Source organism: Cyanistes caeruleus, chromosome 1, assembly GCF_971803275.1.
Source record: "Cyanistes caeruleus chromosome 1, bCyaCae1.hap1.1, whole genome shotgun sequence".
NCBI lineage: Eukaryota > Metazoa > Chordata > Aves > Passeriformes > Paridae > Cyanistes > Cyanistes caeruleus.
The window spans coordinates 83,367,154-83,383,887 of NC_141701.1; the positions used below are offsets into that span (position 1 = coordinate 83,367,154).

General features: G+C 36.2%; 1 protein-coding gene across 7 annotated transcripts in view; it reads left to right on the plus strand.

Moving 5' to 3' along the window:
• Nucleotides 1-16,734, plus strand: part of RELCH (RAB11 binding and LisH domain, coiled-coil and HEAT repeat containing) — a 76,339-nt gene that overhangs the window by 39,237 nt on the left and 20,368 nt on the right. For 6 of the 7 annotated variants that reach the window (XR_015289709.1, XR_015289708.1, XM_086899187.1 and 3 more), the window contains 9 exons: nt 2,748-2,860; nt 6,767-6,857; nt 10,410-10,481; nt 11,300-11,440; nt 11,973-12,137; nt 12,871-13,018; nt 14,906-15,062; nt 15,605-15,728; nt 16,475-16,523. Coding sequence is in view for 5 of the 7 variants with exons in the window: in XM_086899187.1 (XP_086755313.1) it covers nt 2,748-2,860; nt 6,767-6,857; nt 10,410-10,481; nt 11,300-11,440; nt 11,973-12,137; nt 12,871-13,018; nt 14,906-15,062; nt 15,605-15,728; nt 16,475-16,523 (1,060 nt within the window). In the remaining 2 variants the exon portion in view is untranslated. Of the gene's footprint in view, nt 1-126; nt 260-2,747; nt 2,861-6,766; nt 6,858-10,409; nt 10,482-11,299; nt 11,441-11,972; nt 12,138-12,870; nt 13,019-14,905; nt 15,063-15,604; nt 15,729-16,474; nt 16,524-16,734 lie in introns of those variants that run through there. The other variant, XM_086899216.1, reaches the window with a different exon arrangement.

Here is a 16,734-nt window from a genome sequence, read left to right on the forward strand (position 1 = left end):
GAGTTCTGTTCTTCTGGTCCCACAGTCCACTTTGTTTCAAGTTTTACCTTCCTGTCCCTGAGGGCTATAGGGAGCACAGAAAACACTGTTCAAGACTTCTCACTGTTTCTCCACTCCCCTTAATAGAAGGAACTGTAGAAGCTCTGATGCAGCGATGCAGAGAACACTCTCTTCTCCCATAGTATGCATGAGAGAATGTGACCAATGGACAAGAAAATACAGCTAATTCCATCAGCTGTAATAACCAGCTTTCTGCAAGGTAAAGAACCAGCCTTGTATTGCCCCATGTCAATGCTATTAGGTTACTCATTAGCCTTTCAGACACAAGGCAATAGTTTCTAGGTGAATTATTCTCAGGTGTTCTCCTTTCATTCAGACTCAGCTGAAAAAAGACAGTGTTAACTTCCTTAAGTTCCATAAGAAGCTTAAAAAAAAACACCTCATGGTACTGTTTTAAAATCTAGCAGTAGTTCTGATTAAGCAGTTGAGATTTTTGAGTAGGTACTCAAACATACTAAGAAAGTAACATCAATGTGTTGGTTTTAACAGATGAAACAAAAATCCCATAAATGTCTCATTTCATGGAGTATGTTCTTTGTAGAGTTTTTCAAAGGAGTATTTAAGAATACTTGCACGAGCAGCTGAATAATGTGAATTTAGGGTAGATTTCAGAAAATTAGATTTTTCTGAAGTAACAGAAAAAATAAAAAATAAATAAAAGTTTATTTAGCTTTAAGTTTTTAAATGCACTTTATTCTTTATGGTAGTAATTTTGTTCTAGATCTACAAATTGCAACCAGATTTCCTATTTAAAATATTTTAGCTTAATGTATAGTAGTGATATTTACAGTGGTGTTGAGGCAGGTATTATTTTAGTAATATTCTTTCAAGTCTTTTTTAATTAAAGCAGTGTTTGCGGGAGAGAAAATTCTATATAGTACAAAAAAAAAAAAAAGTTAAATAGGTTAAACCCCCCCACACCTTCACAGAACTTTAAATGGGCAAATATCTTAAGTAACCAAAAATAATAAGATCTAACATGCAGATTCTAGAGGGAAAGAAGCTCTCAGCTGAAGAAAGTTATTTAGTTTTTCATGCAATTTAATTTGTAACATTTCTTTAATGCAGGACTTTATTTTGTTATTTTGTGTTGTGCTAGTCTTGTTTAAAAACAACCCCCTGTTATCTTAAAAGTATTTAAGAAATGGAAATATTCAAATTAATTTTTCTTTTCTCCTTCTCTTCTTTTTGATTTTTTTTAAGTGGTAGGTAGGATATTTCCATGTTGTCTACTGTGTCATAAATTCCCTAAACAGTATCATAATTGAATTAAATATTGCCAATATATCTTCCAGAATCACAGAATGTTAAAATACAGTTTAGGTTGTATCTTGGGCATCTTTGGAGACAGAATATAGCACAACCAAGTAAAATTATTGTAAAATGAAATAAAAAATCAGCTTGTCATGAATTGACTAGTTTAGACACTGCTCTAAAATGGAATCTTGTTCTGTGTTTAATATAGATATAGCTCCTCCTGCTTAGGTTGAGCAGTGAGAATGTTATCAGTGGTGTTTCCACAGGTCCACAAGAACATCATGATTAGGTCTCTTTGAGTATCTGCAAGAAATTTGCACCTCCCTGCAAAGTCATTCTAAACAACCACAGATTTTTAAAGGTTTTGTATCATTTCTCCTACTAACATTAGATGTGTCTTTCACTGTCACCTGCTTACTTGTCACATCTTAATAATTCACAAGAAGTCTTTCTGCTGAAAATGCCTCCAAAGTACACACCAGGTGTGCAAGGTAATCTCCAGATTACTTGCCCATGTTTTTTTTCTAGACACTGAGGTTTTTCTAGTTCTTTTTTTCCTGACCTTCCAGTGTGATGTTTCTGTCCCCAAGATATTGAATCACCTAAAAACCGTCTGACTTCCAAATTCAATTGGAGTAAAAGCTCACATCAACAAGGTCAAGAGGTGGGACTTCCAGACAATGTTTTAGAAACATTGGTTTCTTCTGGGAATGAATACCATGACCTTTGTAGGCTTATTTAGAAAGGAGGAGGTCTTCACTATGAAAATCCTTATATTTTCTTTCTGTGTTTAACACAGTATTTTCTTTGTGATTTGTTCCTTTAAGGGATTTTAATTGCTCCAAAAAGAAAATTCTTAAAAAATGTTTCAGAGAGTGCTTTTGTATGGGAAAAAATAAATAAAAATCATGTAACTTTTACAAAAATCAGGTAATTGTCAGTCAATACAAAATGTGTCTGCAGTCACCTTTACCATTGTATGTTTCTGAGTGTTTATTTTTTCAAACTTGTGCACAAAACTGTGTGAATGCTTAACTGGAAATTTTAATCTTTAACTCGGTGACATTTTTTTCATAGCAGCTTTATTCCACAGATGTCTGTGGAGCTTCAGTTCAGTAGGTAGTGTAAAAAATTGAAACCTCTAATTCTGGTTACAGGTGACCTGCATATGTTAACTGTAATCTTTGTAGAGCTTTTCCTTCTATGTGCTGGTTCTCCCCTGATTTTTCCTAGCAGGAAAATTCCAACTTTTGTAGACCTTCACTTTCTTCAGGTCACTTAATAAGACATCATGACTCCAAAGTATCTTCTCTAACTTTTTTGATGTTATATGATGTTAGATTTATCTTCTTAGTTTCTTTTGTTGTTAATGAATGTGTGCCCAAAGCAATTTTACTTTGTTTGTTTTTCCCCTATGCACAATATTTCAGGAGTTGATCCCACTCATACTGTGTACAGCCTGCCTCCATCCTGAACCCAAAGAGAGAGATCAGCTTCTGCACATACTGTTCAATTTGATCAAACGACCAGACGATGAGCAAAGGTGTGTTTGTGCTTGTGTGGTATGGGACAAGCAGGAACTTTTTTCTCTCTCCAAGCAGCAGAACAAAAAGAAATTGCTTATTATTGGGTGGTATTAAAGAAGTTTAGTTTAAGCTGGTATTTGCCTATATAGTGTTGACAAATTTATGCCAAGTTCACGACTTTGCATTTCCATGACCTGTGCTTCTTAGTTACTGAAATGTAAGAATGTGCTTGTAAGCTGCAGTGTAATATTTCAGCTCCTTTTTTTTGTTTAAAGATGAACTTAAACTGTTTTGTTAAAATGATCTTTAACATCATAATACTTAGCACTGCTTGATGTGGAAATCAAAACAGCTTTTTTTTAAAATGTGTCTTAGTGATCGACATGTTTGTTCTGGTAACTACCACATTTCTTTGGGGAAAATAGTGCTTTCTACGCATGGCTCATTACTATGGTAGCAATAAAAAATTCAGAAGAATGTAGCAGTGATCTAGGTCTCACAAGCATTTGTTTCATTTTGGTTGAGCTTCTGAAACAAATTACATCCTTTGTTCTATAAATTTAGTTCTTCCCTAGTACTCAGGAAATCTGACTTTGTACTGATCTTGACGAGAGTATCCTTAAGGTTGAAAGACAGTACCCAAGCTGGTATGTTTCCTTCTCTTAACTGTGGAACAACTTTTCATGTTTGATCTGTAGCTCTTCCATTATTTTCCTTAGAGATGTTTTGGAAATCATCTGTATCTATTGTTGCTCTAGGCTGTCTTCAGACAAAATAGGCTTTATGAAATAGGTGGAAAGCATTTCCTTTGGAGGCTCTCCAAAACTGAAGTGTTCAGGCATCTTTTTAAACAGTTCCCATGGTAAAATTTAGAGATTAGATATAATTGAAAGCCATGGCTTTGGAGACAAAAAAAAAGAGCTTCAATAAACAAAAGCAACTTGTAACATAGTGGCACCATGCAGATTGATATTACAAAAAGATGCAGTCCTGGCTCTACTTCAGAGTCATTAGAAATCTGCTTCTGAAATGTTTTGAATGTCTCCTGTGGCTTGAGAAGCTAAAATAATTTGTGGTTGAAGGGGAAGGAAATTACATGTTGCTTGAAGTCTCTTGTGATTAATTTGCAACAGGATTGGTGGCCTATCAAGTAGACTTTCCATATCCCCCTATAGGTGCATTAAGTGTGTCTTTTCCAACAGTTAAGAAAGGGGAAAAAAGGTTTTTTTCCCTGAGTTTGTTCAATTTTTGTAGTGAATTAGAGATTTAGATATAAAAATAACTTGTTTTCATGAGAAATCTGGGAAAAATAGTCTCCCATAAACTCTAGGACAAAGCATGCATATTCATAATATACATTAGCACACATAGAAATAATAATTGCTTTTAAAGTGCCATAACCTGATGGAAAACCGAAGATTCCATCAAATAAAAGAGATATTGAATAGTGATTAAATAGAAAATACTTATTTATAATTTGAGGGGGGTTATATTTATAGATTTGTATGGAAGTATATTATGCATGCTTTGTTTTTATCTAAGTACCTTTTAATAATATTTTAGCAGTCTTGTGCAATATGAAGTTGAGCAAAGACATTCAGGTTTAGTCACCAGAATGATAATGTTAATTATCTCCTGTTATTTGTTTACCTTCTGCTGTACTGTACAGGCCTAGTAAATTATACCTTGATGAAGCAGCTGATTAGTTTACATTTTTAATTTGCTAAATGCAAGAGGCTGAAATATGACATTGCATTTCTAAGAATGAACCCATTAAAAGAAGTATTTTGTTTTACAGATATCTGAAGTATGTTAACAATTATGCAGAAAGTCTGGATTATAACTCGTGCCCATGGGAGATACTTTTTGGTGCTTGGCATATTTCTGTAGTCTTGTACACTAACATTATATTTTACAAGGCCTCTTTTATCCTCATGGCTTTGGTCATTAATGTCCCATTCAACTTTTAAAAATGCCTATCAAATTCTCGTCTGCAAAGGAACAAAAATGTTTTCACATAAACTCCTTTTCTGTACAATTTATGTTAGTTTTGGAGGCTAGGAGATTAACGTTTGACTCTAATAAGACAAGATTAAAACATTGCTTCAATCGCCTCTTACTGAGATCCTAACAACTTCCCTTTCCCCAAAATGCTAACAGTTATCATATGCTGTTTAAATGGTTGCAGTAAAATATTTAAAACTTTATTTTAAAATATTTTTAAAATATCTTCAAATTCTCATTTTTTTAGGCAGGGCAAAAGGAAATCTTACTTAATTTTGGGATTTCATGAACCTTTTTAAAAAATACTTGATTTAAGAAAAAGTACTTTGTTTTATCCCATTTCTAAAGCAGAAAATTTCAAGTGATTACTGTGATCTGCTATTTTCTAATATCTTGAAAATGTATATTCTGTTGCCCAGATCTGTGATTAGGTGCAGTGTATAGAACCAAAGACAGTATCTCAAGTGCCTGTTTGCTGTAGAACTTAGAATTACTACAGGCTTTTGTCTCCATATTGCTATCAGTTGTGATTTCTTGAGTACTACCTAATCATTTTTGTTTTCTCCCGACTTTTTACCTTGAACAAAGGCCTAGTTCTCTGAATGTGGTAAAAACCCAAAACCACACAACACAAAACAAAAGAGCTTGCTCTGATTGTTGGCCTGAAGAATACTGTGATTTTAAAAAAAACTTTTTTTAGGAGAAAGATCCTATCAAAAATTCTTAAAGTGAATGAGTCTTTTTTTGATGGAGGATGTTCTCTGAGGGGTTAAAAGATCTCTGCCTTTCAGCATTAAGGGAATGCTATTGATACAGAAAATGTTTAGGAGTCTAGACATGACACAAAAATAGTAACAAATTAGTTTTGGCTTACGTTTCACAGAGTAATAATAATAAACTCTGAATAGTGTCCTAATCTTACTGAGAAGGCAATAAAATTGAGTCTCATGTCCACACATTATCATTTGACACTGGGTATTTTACAGTTCATGTAGGCACTAAAGGTAAATAGAATTGGTGAATTTCATGCAAAGTTGGTATTATTCCAATCCTATCAACAGGAAAAATAGAAGTAAAAACATCTTAGCAAGATAGACACTCACTAAATGAAATATCACAAATGACAGTTTAGTACAATCTTACTGAAATTTTAAATATACCTCTGTGCCTGTGAAATTGATGGGAAAATTGGCAATTTCTTGCAAATTTAATGAAAGGTAAAAAATACAAGAATATGAATACAAATAACAGGTGGTCATAGATACTACTGGTTAATTACTTGCTTTCATTTTTAGTGGCCTTTAGAAGATTTCTCACAAGAGTGAAGTCCAGTATTTTGTGAGAGATGACCATAACTTGCACATTAGAATGCTGCAAAACTGTCATAAAACAAATAAGCTGCTTGCTCTGAAGTAATTTCATTAAATTTCTCAAATGCTTCTAAATAAAACCAATTCACTTCAGTAAAATACTGATGGTATGACAGTATTAGGTAATTTAGATCCTTTGACTGCATGATAGTATTCAGTACTAAGAATGAAATGAGAGATTTAGTTAAAGACTCCCAATCTCAGACTTTAGAAAACCACAAATACCCAAGTCAGACATTCTCAGACTGGTTCATGGACTTGAGGATCTGCAAGATTCTGGAAAAGGCATTTTGAATATAAAACAAGGTAAAATCATAGAACAGTTTCGGTTTGAAGGTCATGTAAGCAAATCCCCACCACGCAATGAGCAGGGATATAAATGGCTTTCAATTTAATATTTAGTCTTTAAGTCAGTGTGGTTGGTGTGAAATCTTGACTGCAGACAACTACCTATTGCCTGCCAGCATGTGCTTTTCCTAACTTAAAGAATGTATGTTACATATTATAAAACTTTATAAACAGTTTAAAGCTTTAAATTTATATTTTCAGACAGATGATACTGACTGGGTGTGTGGCATTTGCCCGACATGTTGGACCAACACGTGTAGAAGCTGAACTTTTACCGCAGTGTTGGGAGCAGGTAACTCATTATTGTTTGCTTTACACTCCAGAATTAGTTAAGTTCACAAATTTGAGTTTTACTTGTTCAAGGGGGAGGTTTTGAGTTTGGTTTTCAAAAATATATTGGGATGTTCTCTGTTCTCATTGTATTTTTTTTAATCTAAAATATATTATTTATTCTGAGTATTAAAAACACCTCAGAAGCAGAAAGCTTATTAAACACTATCTGGAGATTTTAGTTACCTGCTTGTACCCAAATAAGCTTTTTATACTGAAGTGTAGATAAGCACATGTTCATCGTTAGTGTTGTGTAACATATTGCTAGGTAGGTACCTTTATAATTTTCACTGTACCTTCCAGCCTGCTGGAAATCCATTTTTATTCAAAGTTTTTTATTTGCTGATTTTATTGTATTAAGTCTGTGGAGCAGTGTCCACACTTCAGCTAGTTTAAATTCTTAAACAGAAAATCAAAGACCAAAGTACTCGTAAGTCTGTCATAGATGGGCATGTGTGAGATGAGACTGAAGTTTACATATCATTTTTAGAATCATAGTCACCTTTTTACAGTTACTCCAAACTAATAAAAGTAACTGACCAACCAAAATGAAATACTTTTACTGTTTCACATGGGGCATAGAAGCAGAACTTGAGTTCAGGTGAAAATGTGTTGTATTTTCCTCCCACAGTGAAGGAAAGGGAGTTCATCATTGCCTGAAAAGACAATGAATAACTAAGCCATGACAGAGTGGGAATGCCTGCTTTGATGGCAGAGTCTTTCTGGTCTGGTAGTTTTCTACTGTTCCTTCATAACACAGCAATCTGTGTTTCACAATAAAGTCTAAGCTTTAATAGCCTTAATGCTTTCTGACAGTAGAAGTATGAATTATATGCAGCGTTTGTGCTTGTTGTGAATGGCTGATGTATCTGTTGATTAAGTGAAGGTCTCATCACGGTAGTAGTTTGGAAGGAGCCATACAAAGAATTCTGTATTTTTGCCTAATTTTCTAAGCAACATTTTGTTTTCTTAGTCCTCATGAAATTTAAACTGTGCTTGAAAAAAACTATCTCACCTCAGCAAGAGCACATTTTTCTCATCCACTTCTTGCTAATTGCTGATGCAAAAGAGAAATGAGTCCAACTGTACAAGTACAGCATATCAGACTGCCAAGTCCTATGTCATAGTGCACTTAAGTTTGCCAAACTTCGTTTGCAATACTGGAACCAGGTCATCATTTTCTTCAGCAAAATACCAGCTGAATCTTATTATCACAAGTTTGAGTTTGTAGAAGGAACTCTAGTATAGACATAATTTTCTACTTTTTGCAGTAGATGTGTAAATCATGAAAAGGATTCATGCTTTCGGTCTCCAACCAAAATCTATTTACAGATGCAAAGGATTGGGCCCTCAGGAAATTAGTGCTTTTCATTGACACCTTGTGGAGCTCAGAGTTATCAGGCTACCTGCTGTTTTGCAGGTAAAATTTGGTAACTGACTCAGTTCAGTTGGAGGCTCTGTGAATGCTAAAAAGGTCACTCAAAACTAGAGACCAGTTATTGGCTTCCAAAATTGGAATACTTACCCACTCCACTGCACCACTTTGCCTTGTCCCTATTGGACCTTGACCCTCAGATCTGCTCTTTTTGCCCCTCGTTTAACCCTGTGCCCTTAGCCCAGTCTTTGCTTCTCATCTCTGCACCTATTTGAAACTGTGTTCAATAAACCAGTTGTTGGATTGCCAAATGAGAGCCCATCCCTTTGTCTTAAATTGTCAACATTTTCTGCGGTGTGCTCTGGGCTCAGAGATGCAGGTCACTCTCTGGGATCTCGTTGCGGCACACACCATAACACTGGGATGGAGCATGCACAGCTTCTCTGGGCATCTTGTTCCAGTGCCTCACCACCTTCACAACCTAGTAGGTTTTAAAGCAGCGTCTTACTTGTCCATAATATTTTTCGTCTATGAAATCTCAATACTTCCAAAAATTATTACAGGTGCTCTACTGATGAATGAATGCAAAATAATGAGAGACACACTCAGAGAACATTCTTCTATGCTTGAGACTTCAGTTTAGTCCTGAAGCTTATGATTTGTTCATTTAAGTCTCTTTGAAATCATCTTTTCTACACTTGATTCTTGAGAGTTCTCAGTAATTTCATACCAGAGCAGTCAGAGTCAGGCATCACTGTTGAATGTGCTGAGCCAGTCATCTCAGAAAGTTGTCTGGTTGGTTGTGTCATTTTCTTCTATGTAAATACATGCTGGCTATTTCCAGCCACCTTCTTGTCCTTCACATGTTTAGAAATGCTTTGTAAGGCTGATTGCTCCAACACCTTCCCAAGAGCTGGTGTGATACAGACTGGCCCATGTTTTACTGGGTTCTTCGTCTTGCCCTTCCTGAGGGTAGCAGTGACATTTGCTTTCTTCCAGTCCTCAGGAACTCTCCCATTGCCATGACATTTTGTTAATTGTTGAGAGTGTTCTTGGAATGACATCAGCTAGATCCCTGGGTACTCATGGGTACGTCTCCATCAGGGCCCACAGACCACTCTATGTCCAATTTCATGTTTCCTGGCCTGCTAGTTTTCTGCCAGAAGTCCTCCTTGTGCCAGAATTTGGCATGGATTTCAGGGACCTCAGACTACTGACAGCAAGTCTTTCAAGACAGAGAAAAAGAAGGCAGTGAGTACTTTTTTCATGGTGAAATGGCTGTCTCACCAAGGCTATACACTGCCTAGCAAGAAAGAAACAAATGCTGCATATCTTATTTTATTTGACAGCATCAAAAAATTCACATTTTACTCTCAGCATTTTACCATCGACTTTTTTATTCACAAAGTATATTGAAACACTTCGTTGTTTCACTGTAAAACCATTACATGGGTTGCTAAATCTGTCTCCACCAGAATGCAAACTTGATTCCAAGGTGTCAAATACTAAATTCATAAGGCAGAATTTTCAAGCAACTTTTGAGTAGAAAGGGGAAATATACAGGATTTAGAGGTTCTTGGTAAAATGAATTGTTTTTAGCAGTGTGACATATTTATGCTGGACTTGAGAGCAGAACTTTAAGAGCATGCAAATGCATTTAGGCTTCTACAGGTGTCTTCTTTTGACTCTGCTCAGCAAGACCTGGGCAGCTCTGCTACACTGCTTGGCTCAGAGCACTAGAGGGCACTTGTGTAGCTCTTAGAGTAACAGTGCTCCTGAAAGGCTTCATAAGACAAAGTATTTCGTGTCATGCCAGTTCAGGAGTTAGGCAGATTCTTTAGAGTACAGCAGCCAATACACTGATTTCCTTTTTATTGCATATACTTACATGCTTCTCATATACATATGTGCTTCTCTGACTCTTTCCCTACTATAAGCTCTGTCTTATAGGACAGCTGCCTCACCTTTATGCCTCTGTGCAAGAATTTGAGGCTGCTTAGTACCCAGGTGCAATTTCTTTGAGCTCAATCAGTGATTATTGAAGAGGTGCAGACACATCCCTTCATTGCAATTTATTTTAACCATATTTTGAGTGCTGGGTACTGCAAAGCAAATAGTCCATCTGTTTCTTTTTACCAGATCAACCACAAATACCCAGAGCGACGGCTACTGGTAGCAGAATCCTGTGGAGCTCTAGCACCTTACCTTCCAGTAAGTATTAATAGACGCCAAATACCTGCTAGGGAAAGCAAGGTAAAAATCTGATGCATAAATGTAAGCATCCTTTATCATTTTAAACATTACCACATTTAAACATGTGTATGTTATGCATAGACAGTCACATTGTCTTCTACTTTATATCACACATGAGATTCACTAAGTCACTTTAAGAAGGAGATAGTTTGTTATGACGAAATACAGGTTAATCTAGCTATAAAATGTTTCTATAAACTATGAATACTCATTTCAGTAAAAATGAGGTGAAGAAAATGTAATTAGGACCAATTAAGGAAACAATCTATGAAAAAAGAAGAGTCAACCAACTGTAGTGTTCTTCAGATGATGTGGAATGTTACATCAAGAGTGCTGCCAGTTGGAAGAACCAGCAAAATTATGTCAGTGATAAACTACAATTTGAAGCTTCAGAGAAAGGGCAGAGGGAGGGAACCCGAATTAAAATGCAATTTCTCCAGTTTAGCAATGCAGTGATTAATTAGTTTTAAGTCCAGGCCTATATTAGTTTTACTGCTGTTAGTTATTTTTGGTTCCATGCAAATGAAAGGCCCTTAGTTCTGTGCGTAGTAAGACAAAAGTCTCTCTAATGAAGCTACTGACATTTTATATTCATTCACCTTCTGTTGTGAAAACTGAACATGTAATATTCAGAAAGGGATTTATGGTTGGAGGAAGGGATTTTGTTTGTGAGCACTAATAGAAGTGGAAACTTTTTATAATAGTTTGATTTGTAGTTGATACAAACTCACATTTCTTGTTTCATTTGATTAAATATGTTTCTCATTTATAAACAGAAAGAAATTCGTAGTTCATTAGTACTTTCCATGCTGCAACAAATGCTGATGGAAGATAAGGCAGATCTGGTACGAGAAGCTGTGATCAAAAGCCTTGGCATCATTATGGGCTATATTGATGATCCAGATAAATATCAGCAGGTACAATTCGGTTTGGGTTCTGTATGTATAAAATGCTTCCTTATAGATATTTCATGACAGGGGGTTGTATAATAATATACATAATAATAATAATAATATAATGATAGGGGGTTGTTTAAATTCCTGCATTTTTATTAATTCTTTCCAGATACTTTAAAAAAATTTGTATGGATGTTGATTTTACTTTATCACCAAGACAAAACAGAAAAACTACAAAGAGCGTTAGGATTTCACGTGTAAGCCTTATACAGAAGCTGCTCTAATAGTTCATAATTTGCCTTTAAGAACATACCACTTCACTGCCCATCTGATACTGTTAGCCAGCTTGATATCATCACTTACAAACACAGATTTGTTTGCTACAACAAAGCCTACGTGTAGTTCAGCTTAATGCTGCCCAATACTTTTTCATACTACTGTTTCAGAAAAGGGAAAATAAAGAACTTTTCTTGTTGAGTTTTTGAAGGCAGAGTGATAAAATGTGTATATCAACTTTTGGGAAATAACTGCATTCTTTACCATCTTTTACCAGGGTTTTGAGCTGCTGCTTTCTGCTTTAGGAGACCCTTCAGAACGTGTGGTTAGTGCAACTCATCAGGTATTTTTACCTGCTTACGCTGCCTGGACAACAGAATTGGGAAATTTACAGTTCCATCTTATACCTACACTGCTTAATAAAATTGAAAAATTGCTCAGGGTATGTACTCAGCTGTTTCTACATTGGAGAATTTTCATTGTGTTCTTTATTTGTAATTTGGAAGAAGAAAAAAAAAAAACAAGAAAAAACACCAAACCTCCCCCAACTTAACATACTCTTCTTGAATACTGTTTTGTTTTATAGCCCAGTAGCATTTGCTTCGTGTTTAAATTGTGTAGATTTTGGTAAACTGCAGTTTTTATTAAACAAGCAAGAAAAGTAGATTTGAATGATTAAGTTAGGGTAATTTCCAGTTATGATTCAGTTTGCACATTTCATTTGATAGATGTCTCAAAAGTTCTGGAAAAATTGGATGCCTCATAAGTATCTAACACACTGAAAGAAGATGCTTGCTTTCAGAGTACAGGTGACTTGTTTATTCTGTTTAGATGCCCTGGTCTCTGAGACCAAGGATCCACATTTCCAAAATGTGCTGAAAAATGTTCTTTCAAAATATCAGTCTGTTCATCAGCATGAACTGCTAAATGTCAAAGGCTGCATTGCCTGAATCTGTTGAGTAGAGATGTTTTAACAGTGACGAAATATGCTTATGATTAGGCTAAATTGCTTTATAATTAGTGTCTGGTAGAAGCTCATCACAGATGTGTTGATGCCTTGCCAGGGAATACTATTTTTTATATATATGTATATGTATACACACATATACTATAATTTGCTAAGGAACAGATCATCCAAACTGAAAACCTCCAAATTAATGTCCTTTTTGTTTCAGGAAGGAGAACATGGCTTGGATGAACATAAGCTCCACATGTATCTGTCTGCCCTGCAGTCGTTGATTCCTTCACTGTTTGCACTGGTGCTACAGAATGCACCTTTTACAAGCAAGGCTAAACTTCAGGGAGAAGTACCACAAATAGAAGGTAAATGATTAATTTCTGATAAGTGGATTTTTTTCATATTGGTCTGCCTTAGCAAATTTTTAAGTAATACTTCACCTCTTGCTATGCTTGAGATACCTGATTATCACAAAAAAAATCTTGTCTGTTTTTCTTTGCTTCTTATAAGAAGCTTTTAGAAAGCAAAGCAGTTTTTAATTGTACTTTCTAAAGAACTAATTTCCATTAGTAGCCAATAATAGCTCAGGAAGGCTGGCCTCAGTTTCAGTTAATTCTTAAAAATTAATGGAGTGGGAAAAGCACAGCATAATGCAGCAGCGTCACCATCTGTTGTTATCTATGTAATATCCTAGAAGACCATCCCATCCCTGGCAGTGTTCAAGGCCAGGCTGGGTGGAGCTTTGAGTGACCTGGTCTCATGGAAGTTGTCCCTGCCCATGGTAGTCAGGTTGGAGCTAGGTGATGTTTAAGGTGCCTTCCAACCCAAACCAATCCATGACTGAATGGCCTCATGGTGAAGTTGTCCTTAGAACAGCAATCCTAGCCTGTGGAGTGTTCTCTACTATTGTAAATACTTTTAAAAGATGTAGTTGGTAACACCTGCCACATGCTGATAATAGTGTGCAGATGCAAAGAAAGGGTAACAAAGGAGAATTTGGAAAGAAGTGGTACATTACTGTCTGATACTCCTCTGAAAATGTTAAACATGCCATGGTAAAGCTCATTTAGCTGACTTGAGTGATTTGAAGATAAGCACCTTTTCAACTGAGTGTTTACTACTTAAAGAAGGAATTCAGAAATTTCAGGTTTCAGCCTAGTCTTCTTCAGGCTGAACAAGCACAGCTCTTACAGCATTTCTGCATAGGAAAGGTGCTCCATTTTTCTGTTTACGTTTTCGTAGCCCTCCTTGGGACTTGCTCCAACAGTCTTTCCTGTACTGAGGACCCCAGAGCTAGATACTCCAGGTGGGGTCTCATGAGAAAGAAGCAGAGGGGCAGAATCCCCTTCCTCACCCTGCTGGCCACGCTGTTCTGCACGCAGCCCAGGATAGTGTTGGTTTTCTGGTCTGTGAGCAAATATTGGTGGATCATGTCCAGTTTTATCACTCACCAGCATCCCCCAAGCCTGCTCTCAATTCCTTCGTATCTCTCAGCCTGTATTGGTACAGGACACTGCCCTGATGCAGGTACAGCACCTTGCACTTGGCCTTGTTGAGCCTCATGAGGTTCCTATGGGCCCATTTCTCAAGCTTGTCCAGGTCCCTCTGGATGGCATCCTGTCCCTTAAGTGTGTCAGTGCATCACAAGCTTGGTGTCATCTGCAAACTTGTCAAGGGTGCACTCGATCCCTTTGTCTGTGTCTTTAGTGAGGACAGCGAACACTACTGGTCCCCATATGGACCCCTGAGAGGCACAGCTTGTCACTGGTTTCCATCTGGACATTAAGGCATTGATCACTATCCTCCAGATGTGAGCATCCAGTCAGTTCCTCATTCCCTGAAAAGCTGATCCATCAACTTCATATTTCTCCAGTTCTGTGAGGATGTTTTGGGAGACTGGCAGAGGCATTATAGCAGTCCAGATAGGTGACATTGGTAGCTCTTCCCTGTTCACAGATGGAGTCACTCCATCATAGAGGGCCACTAGGTTGGTCAGGCAGGGTTTGACCTTGGTCAAGCTGTGCTGGTAATAATAACAATAACATAGTCTCTCTGTATTTTTTCCTCTTAACTGAGGGTTACACAATCCCTTCAGAGATGATTTTAACTCACAGTTTTTTAAAAAGCAAATTAATAACCTTGCAGAGAAGACACTTGATGAGTTTCACAATTTCTTGCTGTTGTTTTTGACATCACCTCCATGGTCTTTTCATCTTCTTTCATTCATGGCTGCTTGTTCTCTGATGTTACAGTCACTAGGTTTCCCCGACCCGTGTCGCCTCTTCAGGACGTCGCCATCATCATTGGAAGCCGCGAACAATTGGCGGTGTTGTTGCAACTGTATGACCATCAGCTAGAACATGAGGGCACCACAGGCTGGGAGACTCTGCTATGGGTAGTCAATCAGCTGTGAGTTAATTTGTGTCTTAGGATATCTAATTTTAAATAGTTCTTAATAATAGTTCTTAAGCATGGTCATGTTTAACAATTACTGGATGTAGGAATGCTAAGAATGATTGCATTTGAGAATTACTAAAGAGGAAAGTTGTTAATTTTTTTTAGGCATTTTAATTTTCATGCTGAATTGCCTTTGATTTTATTCAGAAAATATCAAGTCAAGCAAAACATGTAGGTGACTTTTTGCTCTGAAAGCCTGTTCCTTTATTTTTGCATCGATATAGTTAATTCTCTTGGGAAGTAAAGATTGTTGTACTCTGGCTATTCCGTGATAGCAACAGATGTTTGAAAATGTGGGACAGACCTTTCTGGCACTTTAACCCTTGCTTTCTTCATGGGTCAGGAATTGTACAGAACATGTAGCTAATTTTGCTAGAACCAGTTGTGCTCTGTGTGTGCATGTATTTATTAATATAAGCAGTAAATCTATACAAAATGGACAAAAGCAAAAAATCAGACTAGTGTTTAATGTCCTTTTGTGTCCTGATTTTTAGGCTACCACAGCTTATAGAAATAGTTGGCAAGATCAATGTAGCATCAACTGCCTGTGTCCATGAGTTCTCTAGGTTTTTCTGGAGACTTTGTAGGACATTTGGGAAAATTTTTACAAACACTAAGGTAAGATATTACCTTAAATATTTTACATAAAGAGTACCTTGATAGCCATATTAATATGGTTACATATAACCATATTGTAAAATATTCTCTATATTTTACAGTATGTCAGAACACCTACACTTTGTGACCGTTCATATTTTCATGTCACATTGATGCTTTTCCATCAGTACATTTAAACCTGCTATTTTTAGAGCTCTATTTGTGTCCTTTTCTGATTTTGGTGATTTTAGAATGGCCTTCTCATCTTGCCCAAACAGGGACAATTTTTTTTTAAAACTATTTTTGTCATATTTCCTTTGTGAATGACAGAGAGTAGGAGAGATTATCCTCATTGTGTTATTTAACAACTTTATTTCTTCAGAACACCACACTGTTCACTCTTTGTGGTGTACATAAGTAATTAAGGTTTATTTGATTAAATTTTTTGAAGTTGATGCCTTCTCAGCCTGAAATATTTTCTGTAGGTGGGATGTAAACATTTTTATCAATGAGTTATATGATTTTTCTCAATAAAATAACTTCTGAATATAATTAAAAAATACTTCAAGAGAAGTTGTCAAACATGAGAGGATTACCTAAAGATAAAACTCTGTTAGCAGTACAAACTACCTCCAGAGAGAGGATTGTTGTTGTTTCATTGGGTTTTTTTGTGGGGGAGGGGTTATTTTGCAATTCTTTTCATTTTTCTAAGTTAATTGACACTGGTAATAGGTTTTCTCACACGAGATCCATCATCCTTTGCATAGGTAAAACCACAGTTCCAGGAAATCTTAAGACTGTCTGAGGAAAACATAGGTAAGTAGCTTTTTACTGACATAAATTGATCTTAACTGCAACAGGAAAAAAATTTCAATCTCTTGTTCAAGTAACATTTTCAGGCTGCAGTTCTCAAATTTGTTATCTTTGTGAAATGTTGAAAAATATAATCTTAATCTGAGTGGAACACTCTGAAGCTGTAGATTGTGTGTAAAGTAAAAAAAAAAAAATCTCAAATCCAAATACTGCT